At 36.9% G+C, this 13,492-nt stretch overlaps 1 protein-coding gene across 26 annotated transcripts in view; it reads right to left on the reverse strand.

The window, feature by feature from the left end:
* The window catches only part of ANK3 (ankyrin 3), a 624,902-nt gene that overhangs the window by 237,096 nt on the left and 374,314 nt on the right, over window positions 1-13,492 (reverse strand). The window contains exon 1 of one of the 26 annotated variants that reach the window (XM_070488193.1): window positions 9,880-10,031. The exons of the other annotated variants lie outside the window; for them this stretch is intronic. Within the exon in view, the coding sequence (XP_070344294.1) occupies window positions 9,880-9,903 (24 nt within the window). The 5' untranslated portion in view covers window positions 9,904-10,031. Of the gene's footprint in view, window positions 1-9,879; window positions 10,032-13,492 lie in introns of those variants that run through there. 26 annotated transcript variants of the gene reach the window in all.

A 13,492-nucleotide genomic window follows, 5' to 3' on the forward strand; every position in this document is an offset into this window, starting at 1 on the left:
AGTAATAAATAATACATCTTTTCTAACTATTAAATCAAAACCAATCTTCAAAGTAAGTGTTATGTTGTTTATTCTATCACTAGGATTCAGGGTTTATATTCAATAAAGGGTTCAATATCTAGCAGTTAAGCAGTAATGTCTACTTGTCCTCTACTGTGAAGATGCCGTTACTACTTTCAATAATCTTATAATCTAGCTGTGCAGACTGGAGCCAGCAAGTGGAATGAGAATTCATAGTAGAGGAACCTATGGAAATTGAGAGAGTCCATAGGGGCTCATTGGGAAAAGCCATTTCTGCATCCTGCACATAGCTGGGAAAACAGCTAAGAGGAGGAGGTACGACTTCAAGAGGGGACTCGGTCAGTGGAGAGAAGAAGGAAGGAAAACAGGGCAGAGATACAGAAATGGAAATGTCTGAGGGATGTGAATAGACAATCTCTACGGGAAAGGAGAGTCCCCTGGGGGATGGTAAAGGAGAGCTTCACAGAAGGTTTGGGATGGCAGGTAATTCTGACTTAACTTCACCATAAAGATACCAGAAGAGAGCGAAGGGTTTTGAGAAGTGGAAAGAAATCATTAAATCTATATTTTAGCCCAATTAATTGATGGCAGATTAGAGTGTGGATAAGATGGGGACAAAAGATCTGTAGGTCAATGGTTGCCAAGCTACTGTACCTCAAGCGTCTCCAGGAGAAGATTCAAAAAAGACCTCAAAAAACAACAACGAAAACCCTTCAGGCTCCACCCTCAGAGATTCAACTGGGCTGAGATGGGATATTTTGATAAATGCAACTCAAGTGATTCTAAAGTGCAACCAGAAGTGAGGGCCACTGAATTGGATTATCGTAAAAATAAGGTTCTATGTGATGTGACAATTTGGGGGGACAGCAGGTGGAATGGAAAAGAAAGGAGTGTTGTGAGAGGCATTTTGAAGGTCTGTTTTTTTTTTTTTCCTGAGGAAGATTCGCCCTGAGCTAACATCTATTGCCAATCTTCCTCTAGATGGTATGTGAGCTGCCGCCACAGCATGGCCACTAATGAGTGGTGTAGGTCTGCACCCTGGAACCCAGGCGGCCAAAGTGGAGCATACTCAATTTAACCACTACGCCCCTGGGGTTGGCCCCTGAAGGTCTGCTTTTAATTTCATGTAAGATAATGATTACCTTCTGAATGCTAGATTTTTAAATTTTGCCTTTCATATTTGTTTCTCCCCCGTTTCTCTTACTCTTCTATGGTCGACTTTTTAAAGCAAACTTTTACAGCCAGAAATGAAAGACGTGAGGCTTTTCTCAGTAGCATCAAGCAGTAATTTTTGGTGCTGAAGTAATACAGATTTGTAACTTATTCTCAACAGGACTTACACGGTACGGGGGCCTGCTTATCAAAAACTCCAAATCCTCTTTGGCGTTGCTCTTTAATTAGTGATTTCAATGCCAATTTGCTTTACAGAACTTCTCAAACTCCAAGTCTGGTTTATTTGGGATAAAATAACTTTCAACAAAAAAACGTCAAGTGACTTGAGAGTCACATTCTCCTGAGTTTAAGGCTTTAAGAGTGGACACCAGGCTGTGGTGCTGCCCAGCATATGAGAGGGGACCAGGAACAATGGATGTTTTTTTTTCCCCACTAGACTAGAGCAGAATGGCTGCTTACACCCTGGGATGTGGCCATTCAGAGTGCCCACTCAAAGTTTCCAGATATTTTAGAGTAAGATATTATGTGCTGATATTTTATAGATATTTTGAACAGTGATCTAATTTCTGACCAATTTGAAAAGAATGCGACCAATTGCGCAACCTAAAACAACTGTGACATTCATGGAACAATCTGCCTCCTGTCAATAAAAACCTCAAATCTTAGGAGACTGGTTTTTCTCTATCTTCCCCACCCCCCAAAGGGGTATTAAGTCTCTGTGTTAGCAAATAAATCCTTTTTAGGTTTGTGTGTGGGCATGGGGTGCAGAAATTTAAAATAAAGGGAAATTTTGTGCGTCTTTTGCATGGCAAGTGTTTGAAAAAACTTGAATCCTTTTAGTTAGGGAAGACCTTGGGTTATTAAGATTTTATTCATTTTTATTTAATTGCTACCCACTTATTGGAAATAAACCAGTATTTTCCATCCATAAAGCAGTAAGAGGAGGAGCACAGTGGGGTGGGGGCTTAACCAGTAAGGCACATGCTTCTAAAGGCTATTGATATTTGTAATCATCACTATCAAAACCACTCGAAGTACAAGGACCTGCCTCCACAGATTCTTTCCGATTGTAACAAGGCTCCCTTTGTTTGTAAGGATTTTGTTTGGAAGCAACCTCAGTTCATCCCTGAAAATGAGGTCACTGTCCCCTAACACATGTTAGGCATGGTTAGCATCTTTACACTGGGATCTTTGCCAGAAAGGCCCCTGCTGTCGCACATTTCCAACCAGCCAAGGGTGTCTGTGCACGGTGGCTCCTCTGAAACTAAAAAGCAAAACAACATTCCCATCTTTATCTTTGAGTAGCGGGGAGTGGGAATCACTTAAAAAAAAATAAATAGAGTGCTGGCAGGCTTTTGTTTTTATAAAGGTAGTGTTTTTAAGAGATTTACCTTGCCATGCTGATAAAACCCATTCTCATCAAGTCTACTATGATCTGGTTTACATCAAAAGAAAGATCCAGAATCCAGGCCCTTTGCAATGTCTTTTCTCAGCCACAATTCAGAACCCCACAAATTCTGCTGGAGACTGATTAGAAGTAAAAATAAATACAGTGAAGATGCTTCCCATAGAAAAAAAATAAGCTCATGTTGGGTGTTGGTGGGAGGTGGGAGGTGGGAGGTGGGGGGTGGGGGGTGGGGGGTGGGGGGGGGGGTATTTTCATTATTCCTCAATGTAAAGTTGATTCTGTCCAGTCACAAAAACAGGATTTATTTGAGTCTGCCTGAAATTTTCTGAGAACACAAAGATTTTAAAGAGCCAGTTTCACATGTCTCTCAAGGGATATAAAACCATATGTATCAGGGGAGGAGAGTTTCATATGTCTTAATAATATGAGGTCAATATAGTAATCTTTTGTCCTGATTTGTACTAGCCTAGGGCAGATTCCAAATCATCCGACTTAAAATTTTCCTTTTAAGAACTTTCCTCACACTACAGAAGTTGCTAGGAATCTTAGTGTGCTGTGGACACAGATTATGTCCCAACACTATTTTGTGTTAGGTAGAATGCTATAAATGATGTTAGGAATTGATAGAGTGGAATGATTTCACTAAGCTACAGGCGAGTGCCTTCTTCCCCTAGCAGCTCTATGATATTGTGCAATGTGAGAGTACTCTTAACAGCTAATGGTAAACGTTTTATTTCTCAAATAAACAAAAATGGGACAGTATTAATAAAAGTTCTATTGTGGCCAGAGTACCGAACACAAAATGTAGAAAAAACTGTAGCACTTTATCCAAAATATTTTTGAAATTTAAAATGAAAACAAAATGACTCAATTTTATTCCATTCAAGGACATTTTAGGACAGGGTGAGTTTGTCTTTATTTGCATAAGAGTGAAGTTATACAACAGGGACACGCTAACCTCAAAATTTGTAAAATATTTATCTTTGATTGTTCTGAAATGTAAAGATTGAGATGAATAAGTAAGCCTGGAAAACAGCCACGGATGGAGAAACCATTTCTAGTTTCATTACCAAGCTTGACTGAAAGCTCTGCTGTGTTTGGACATGTTTCTGGTTATCTCTTGGGACAAAGAAGCACAAGAGAAATGGTGATACATGTTACTTTGGAAAAAATAAGTCTATCCATAGCTCTCACAGTGCTCAGCGATTCAGAACACATAACAGCTCCAGAGAACTTTCTTTTTTTTTTCTATCTTAATCCACAAAGATGGAATATCAATAAGGACAATTTAGATGATTTTGAAACTTTAATCATCTTTATTTCAAGCAAGCATTTTCCCCAGTGAGTTAAAACAAGAATGCAATAGAAGGTTGCATAACACAGCAGTTAATGCTTGTTTGTAACGCGTCAATTTTGTGGATGACAGGCTCTTCAAAACATATGACTGAAAGCCTTTTGCATTTGTTAGGCAGAAGGCAAGTGCTAAACAGAAGAGGTAGAGTCACTGGGGTCTTACACTTTCTCATTATCAGCCATCCCTTCCTCTTTTCTTGCTATGCTTCATCTAGTTCATCTGTCTCAATTACTTCCCACATGAACACAACTTTTAAGAAATTTGCTTTTGCTCTCCCCTGAGCAAGGCTGCGTATAAATACTTGATGCATTATCCATATTCCATTGTTCACCCAAGGAAGTGGCAGCCCCAAACGATCAGGCTCTCCTACCCGTGGAAGGATCAGCTGACATGTACCTCATCATGCCTTCATCTCCAATTGTGTTTACAGCATGAGAGTCATTCATGTATGTGTCCTCGACTCACCTCAACAATATTTACTAAATAATCTCAGGATACACAGCCCTGAACTAATAAACTAGTAAGCAGAGGTTCAATAAAGTAATGATCAAATCTTAGTGTTAATACATAGCTTGCTTTGTATTGACCAAAAACCATACATTTCTATTTCTTTCTTTCTTTTTTTTTTTTTTTTAACACATCTTGTTTTTCAAGGTAGGTAGAGATCACCACATTATCTTGGTTGTAAAAATAGGAAACTGAAGCAAAGAGAGGTATGATTTGCTTAACTAGTTAGGAAATTGCTGGAAATAAAGTTGGGGATTCCTGGATTTAATACTTTTCCCACTTCTTCATGGTACAAGAACAAGAATGAATTACTCCATAACTTTATGATTTGTACTAGTAAAGGAACTTGGTTGAAGATTTTCCTGCTAGACTCTTAAGTTGAATGTGACCTCCAAGGTCAACTGGTCTAATCTCTTATCCTAAACTACAATCCATGTTGTAATTCTCCCTACACAGTTATCCCACATATCCTGTGGGGTACAATAAAGCATCTAAGCATCGTGATCCATGCCTCATACACGAAGAGGGCTAAAAACAACAGACAGCTTTGTCTCTGCAGCCATCAAATGAAGCTGCTCTGAGCCCCCCACTGGGATAGTATTATGCAGTCAAAATTTGGGAGTCTTTCGGCACCTTTGTTTATAAAACAAATACCAGGTTTTTGCATAGGTTGGCTCAACAACAAGAACAAAGAGCACAGTCTCTCAGAAACATACCTTGTAATACTTAGATGTTGCTACTTACCACTTAGGAAACACATAGCAGTTACTTCTGGCATTATATATGGTGGATTATACAAAACACCTCAACTGTTTGGGATTTTTCCATTTATTTGGTATGTTATGAATCAGAACAAGGATGTCAGGACATCATGCCTAAGGATCCTTATTACGTAGGAGGCATTGGCATGAATCCTAAAATATTTAATCCAGAGAACTATTCACATTTTAAATATAGCAACTGAAAACAGTGATAAGCTAAAATTGGTCTAGGTATCAAGAGAAAAGAGAAAGTATGTACTTGAGTAGATGAACATTTTCCCAACAGTGTTTTTTTTTTGTTAAAGTTCAGGAAATAAATAGCTTGATTTTTAGTGTGGATAGACTTAATATTGCGAACATAACTATTTTCTTCCAATGCATAAATATACTTTATATGGTGGGAATCAGCTAGGAAATCACAATATACTGGACTTAGCTTCCTGGTCAGATAAGTAGGGGTCTGGGCTTGAAAGCCCAGGGGAATTCAACAGTGAGGCCCACAGCAGCAGAGGGGAGAGGAGGCGTTAGCTAGTGAAAAGAAGGGTTCTTGAATTTATCATCCTAAAATGTTGTGGGCCAGCTGGTGCAGCTGGAACCTTGCTGGTAAATGAAACTCTCTGCCTTTTTCGGGGGTTGCAGGAGGATGGTTTCAACGGATTCTTTCTAAAGCCAATATACCAAAATGCTATTGCTCTTTTCATTTTCACTTTTCATTTCTACTTGAATCTCTGATCAACAAAGGAATCTCAGGAGTAATCAGTGAAAACATAGCTAAAAGTTCTTATTTGAATGAATAAAAAATATATTTTCAAATAAGGCTACTAATGAAGGCTTCTTTGAGCCCTAAGTTACTAATGAAGTGTGAGATACTTCACAGATAGATAGACAGACGTAAAGACAGATAGGGGAATCTTAAACATCTTCGAGGGTCATTTGCATTTTTTCTGGACAAGATTTGTAATTAGAAGACCTAACATCTTTATATTGAATGCAATAAAATGGGAGAAAGAGAGAAAGAGCAAGTAGTGTCCAGACCTGCAAGAGATCTTTATAAAAATACAATGAAAACATGTGGTAACGATAATAAAGAAGGATGCCCTTTTTTATTTCATAAAGTAAAATATATGAGTAATCTTTGTCCCAAAGTTAAGGTAACCATTGGACTGTGTGGTTATAGGTAGTCACAACAATGGTAGGTGACTCTGAAATGTCCAGCTGTATTACAGTCTAACAGCTAAGACATAGTACAAGGATCCTGGGAGTGAAGACTCATATCTAAGGAATTGACTTTCATTTACGGAGATGAAGGGGCGAAATTCAGGCTAAAATGTCACATTAGCCTTTTTAAGTGTCTGGAGATAGATCTAAACTAATTCATCACTTTCTATCAGCAAGTCTACAGAGTTTGATGATTCCAGTGTTCAGACTCTGGAGCTAGAATGCCTTGGTTCAAACCCGGCTCAGCAATTTGCAAACTATGGGAGCGTGGACAAGACACTTAAACACACTGTAGCTCAGTTTCCTCATCTATAAAATGTGAATAGCAGTCAAATTTAACTTACAGGGCTGTGGATAAGACTAAGGGAGATAATATATGCAAAGCAGTTAGAAATGGCCTGGGACAGAGTTGGTCCTCAATTAAGATTATCCATTATTATCACTTAAAAGTTCTTTGAAGTTAATTTTTTAACTTACTTGGCTATGGTTATGACCACGAGAGTTAATTGAACATAACTGGTCATACGGGGACTGAACTCATGAACTTGACCTTATTTGCTGAATGCTTTCAGCAACTAAGCTAAGCATACAAACAGGGCCAGAGAACACTCACACTGCAATCTGTCTAGATTAGAGGTTCTCAAACTTGTTCGTCTCAGGATCCCCTTATACTCTCAAACATTATGAGCATCCTCAAAGAGCTTGGGACTATGAGGGTTACAACTATTGATTTACCACCTTAGAAAATAAAGCTGAGAACTACACAAATGCTTATTAATTTATTTTAAAATAACAATAACACACTAATTACATGATACCATAAAATACATATATTATGAAAAATAACTCTATTTTCCAAGACAAACAAAAAAGGTAGAAAGACTGGTGTTGCTTTACAGTTTTGCAAATCTCTTTAATGTCCGACAACAGAAGACAGTTAACTCATATCCACTTCTGCATTTGGTCTTTTTCCTTGTGTGATTTTGGTTGAAGTATGTGAAGAAAATCTGGCCTCAAATAAATACGTAGTTAGAAAAGAAGGGGACCTCACAGGTACTCTGGAAGGGCACTCTGAGTGGCGCTGTCTATAGCAAAGTTGTCAAAGACTTACCTCATGGTGCCAAGGCCTATAACCTTCTAATGGAATAATTTAGACAAGAGCCCTGACTGAGCAGGAAGATAAAGTCTAAATAAATGCAGTGCTGCTATTTTTGCAACGTACAGACCAACATCACTCTAATCTCCATCTGTTTATTGCCTTTTCACTACCTTGCTTCAGCCCTCTTCCTAGACAGGGCCTTTCCAAGTGGCCATGTCCACACACTCCAAATACTTTGACACGACTACACTTTCCCAGTGGATAATACCGTTCTCAGAATGTCAACTTCAAGTTCTCGGACATGACACGTAAGAAATAAACAACACATCCCATTACAAGTGGTGCTGCCATATGAGAAAGATAGCAGGAAAATTCTTTTTAGACAACTTGTCATTGTTGTGTAAACACGACTATAGATACAAATCCTGCATTCTGGGAAACTTCTAGACTGGAAATAACAGTCTCATTTTAGTCCCTGAAATGGAAAGTTAACTAGTACATTTTCCTGTTTAAAATATTTTAAAATATTTAAAAATATTGTCTCTTATTGTGAGATTAAATGGTGGCTAGAAAGCCAAATATTATTTTAAATCTAATTTATTAAATATTTTTAGCTCCTTTTCAGCTATATAAGTAATACCAAGTTTACTTTTAATTTAATTCAAATGCTCTTTTGATGTGATGCTTAAAATTATGACAGGCTATACTCTTCCAAGATAAGGATATGTTAAAACATTCTAATAAGTATTTATTGAGTGCTTAATATGTGTCAGACCCTGGGGATCAAAAGATGAGTAAGACAGAGTTTGTGTTCCAAAAGCTACAGTATTCAAAGTATAATTTCTCTTATTGATAAATGTTTTCAAAATATAACAGAATAATCATTGAATTACAGAAACACGTGAATCAATAATATATCAGAACGATGCTGAGTTAGGATACAAAATAATCAAGAATTTGAGACTAAATAAAACTGACGCATACTCAGATTCTGCAAAGAATATTTTTAACATTATTGACTTTTTCTGCTTTTTAAATTGGTCACGTCACTCACTTGTTACTTGACCAAACAAAAATGGCATTAACTTTCCAACATTATTCTCTGGAAATGACTATCTATTGTAAATGTCTACATGAATCTTTATTTCATATAAGAGTAAAAAGGGGCTCCTAAAATAAAAGAATTAAATTCTTTATAGATTTTTATGCTTAATAAGTGATTAATTAGTAACTGTAGTTATCTGCCTGATATACTCTGAAATGTGTTATATAATCTAATAATATATTTATCAATAGTCTAATTAGAAGATATAGGTTAATTTTTATTACTAGCTTTTGCAATGCATTCTGAGGACTGTGGTAAAAAGAAAATATAATGAATAAATATGTACATTAGGATAAAGAGTTGTCAAATATATTTTTACTTTGTCACTAAAAACGCCTTAGCATTATAAAGAGAATGTGGTTCAAAAACACATGACACTTAGATTTTAAATTCTTTTTGTCTTATTAATATTGCTTAAACTTGATTATCACTCAAATTTATAACTGAGATAAGGGAGTATCTTTGTATTGTCACATAGAAGAAAATAAATTTAGTTGATAAGTAAGTATTTTCCTTACTTACTACATAAGTAAAAGTTTCCATGTCAAAACAAGAAAATGTAGAGATAGTCTCAGCAGCAAAAAGACCAGTTTTGTGACTGCTTTTTTGAGTTTGATTATGTAAATTATCCAACTAGCCCCCAACTTCCTAAAGTGAAAATCAACAATAAAATTAGAGATTCTCCCAACAGTTAAATATGTATTTAATAATGGGTCAATTATTGAAAATCAGATATACAAAATAGAAACACATCTGAGTTAGAAGATAGAATAAGAAATAATATCAATAATTTCTATTTGGTATTATAGAGTACCTCTACAGGATTTAAAAATAATTCACAGCTATTGAAAGACCTTGTCATTAGCTGCCTTTAAAATGCACATTAAAATTGTATTATATTTGAGCTTTGCTCAATATTACAGTCCAGCTTCTTTTTTTCCAAGTGCATTATTTAAGAGTTAATTTTTCATCAGTCATTTATGGCAAAATTTGTTCTATAAAGACCTGATTACTAGCAACATTGGCAAAGGTACACACACACCTACCTTTCTAGACAGTTTGGGTTGCAAATGTTTCACAATAACAAGTTGTAAAATCACTGAAGTTTCTCCCAACACACAGACTAAACAGTCCTGTAGAAAATCTCTAAACAAGACTATAGAAACCACAAGACAAACAGAAGCAGCAGGAGATATTAACAATCGTTTGTGAAAATGTAATTATCTACTATACCCTCTCTGCAACGGTTTTATCCATAGTGCAGCTCAGGGAGATAAACTGTTCAATCTTCCATTCAAGTCAGAGATGAAACCAAGAGATGAATAATTCTTATTCATTGTCCGACTAAACCCAGTGCAGCAATAGTACATGCTACACTATTGTGACGGGACTTCTGTGTCATCTGTATCGGGTCAGTACCCTTCCAGAGTCACTGCTTAGGGCAGGATAATTCCAAATTCAGTCTGTCATTTTATTACACGTTTTTTAAACAGCATGCCCACCAAAACAGAAAACGCTGCACATATGGGTTGAGATCAAATGCTTTCACCATTTAGTTGATATATTCTGACACGAGGCAGAAACAACATAGTCTGTTTTGGGGTTTTCCTTTCGGATCTCAGATCTCTTTTTTAAAAAATTAACTCATTATTCATAAAAGGCCAAAGCTTTTCAGGGACATTCTTTAAGATTTGTTGTATTTGCCCTTGGCTCAAAACTTCCTAGCTATTAGTATTTCTCAAAGCCAAGTCTCATTAGGTAATTAGCAAATGTCATGATTATATGTAAAGTTTTCAGTTCCACAACCAATGGAACAGAATGCACATCCAAAATTCAACCTTCAACAGAGCTCATCATTTTTGATGGGTGAGTCGATTATTTTTAGAGTGACATAAAATGATTTTTAGGACTTACCTGCCTATATGTTTATATTACTAGTAAATTACAATTGTCATGAGTGCATAGAATTCATGAACAATATTCATTGCTTTATTATGAATCTCAAAGTTTAATCTGAAAAGGCCTTTCTCTGAGGCACACAGAATGTTCACAAAGTCTCACTCAGATTAAAATCTCATAAACATCTACTCTAGAATACAGCAATATTCCATAAAGGTCATGAAAGAATACTCTGCTAAAAGATTAATCTATCTCTAAGAATATAAAGATTAAAATGAATTCATTCAAAATAAGGTTCAAAATTGTGAGAGTTCTCTGAATTGCTTTTTGTAACACTGTGAAATGACAGTTCTTTTCTTAAAACCATTAGCCTGTCTGTCTACCTGACATTAGAACAGTAGCAATGTCTTCATTTTTATGATGTCTTCTTCTAGTCATTATGACCATTTCACTAAATTTTGCTTACAAAATGTTCATCCTTTGCTCAGGATTTAATATGTTGTATTAATAGCAAATACCACTCCCTTCTTTTCACAGTACATGTGTGTTCTCTTAGCTAGAGAAACTAGCGCTAACTGAAAAGACACAGGTAGAAACAAGAGAGTTCATGGAATTCCGAACTATGCCATAATCTAAATCGTATTTTATGAATCCCTCAGAATCAAATACTTCAAAATTTTATAAACATAAGGCATATATTTACCCCTTTTCCCATATAATATCCCTTAAGGGAAAATGACTTCCTGTGTGACTTCTTTAAAATTATTAAACAAGAGGACATATTTGTATCTATCTGCAATTCTATTGAAACAAACAAAATTACATTTTCCAACCTCCAACTACATTCTTCATCTACCATTTATATGAATTTCAAAAACAAATTTTAACTCTACCATGTTTTCTCCCCCAATTATAAAATTCCACAGTCCTCCTTGCAATTAATATATCAGAAAAAGCTGAGTTTTAAAGCTCTCAGATTTCTCTTGAGCAAAGTGGGAACACGTCAACCTTCTCACATTCTTGGGTCCACTAGGACCTTCCTGCACCCCGAATCGCCCACCATCTGTTTGTATTTCAATAAGCATCCTCTTAAGACAGGCCTGAGCTAAGCACACGCCAAATTACATCACAGGCAACATGTACCTAGAGTTGGGATCCCAGCAAAACAGAAAGAAACGACAGACCATTGTCCTACACACACTGAACTCAAGTGATCCATGGTGCAGACAGGCTAGCTTCCTTCCTATCCAGCAACAAACATTTTTTAAAAGGTACAAGTATTCAGGCCAAAACAGCACTTCTATAAGGAAAACACATTTCATTCGGAAACTGTAAATGCTTACTTGTTCTGAGAAGCTCTCTCCCTCTTCCACTGCCATTCTCTGTGGCCAAGTATGAAACCTGATAACTCAATTAGTTAACACTTTGGACAGAGCATCGCATCTAAAAATATCTGCCTTGGGGAATGTAAAGGTTTTCCCCACCTCCTATTAAGGAGGCAGGAGCTGGTCAGAAGTTTCTTAACTGTTGAAATGGGGACTAGGTGGGGGCAGACAGGAGCATGGAAGGTGCCTCGGTCCTTACAAATAATGTAGAACTTCCCAGAATTCCCCACTGACTTACCATATTTGTGGCCTCCGGTCAAGCTCTGTGTATTTAGTCATGATATGTGGAATACCGAAAATAGCAGGGCAATCAGCTGGCGAGTGGACTCTGGCTGCTGGGAATCACTCATGAAACCAGCTTTTGTCATTCTGCTTATCAGCACTTTCCTCTGCATGCAGGCTACTCCAACATTCCTTCTAAAGACAATACCACCATTTTCCCTCTGTCTCTGGAATCCAGTCAGGCTTGCCATTTCCTATTGGGTTTTTTTAACTTCTAATTTTTTTTGCTACATTGGCTTTACTATTGAACCTATGTGTACACACACACACATAAAATGAAAGTATAATGTACTGACAAGGAGAGTTATCTTACAAACCCAATTTCCTTCTATTTAAAGGAAATAAAATCGATAATCTTTTTAAAAACACAGCCGTATACAAAGCTCATGTGTATAGCCAGGAAAAAAAAAAAACACCTCACTGAAGACTTTTGGTCAACTTTTTTCAATTCAGGTTTTTTTTTTTTTTTTTTTTTTTTTACTAATTGAATGCAGTTTTTCAGATTTTGGGGTACATCATACTTGGCACCATTTTACTCATCTTGTTCTTGAGCTGAAGAGTCAAAGCACTACAAAACCATCATCGTAACATTGCATTTTGCTGCTTTCTTTAGAACAGTTTCATCAGTAGCTCCCTCAAGCCCACAAGGTTTGAAGGAACGTGGCCAGGGCTAACTGCCTTCGGCTTTGGGAAGGCCACTGTGTAAGTCCCTGCATTCAACACACCTTTCCAGAGAGCCTGAAGGCCTGTTCCCCTAGGGGCTAGGGTGGAGTGGCCGGAGAAGGACAATGAACACAGCAGAGAACATCCCGGCCTTGATGAAGCTTCTATACCAGTAGGGGAGGGGCAGACAGACAAGCCATAAACATCATAAATAAGTTATCAAGTACAATCAACAGGCTAAGTGCTGTGGGAAGAGAGAGCAGGAAAGGAGGACCATAGGTGTGTATTCAGGGAGTGGGTGGCGAAGCCTTGATATTAATAATAATGGTAAAATAGTAATAATGGTTACAGTGTAGGATTTCATATTAACAATATTATGTTGAACCACAAGTAATTGCCATTTTCACAAGTCAAATCTATGTGTGTATGAGCAATTTCATATGGTTTGATTTAATAACATAATTATAGCATTATTATTTAATAGTTATTAAACACTCTTGACAAATAAAAATGGCAAGTAATAGGATATACTGGAGTATATGAGGAAGCCATTTTATGTAAACCTAATTCGGCCTGACCTTGTCTTTCCAAAAGGGCCTGACTGAGGCCTTGGAGCA

The sequence above is a fragment of the Equus asinus genome, chromosome 2 (genome assembly GCF_041296235.1).
Source record: "Equus asinus isolate D_3611 breed Donkey chromosome 2, EquAss-T2T_v2, whole genome shotgun sequence".
Taxonomy (NCBI): domain Eukaryota; kingdom Metazoa; phylum Chordata; class Mammalia; order Perissodactyla; family Equidae; genus Equus; species Equus asinus.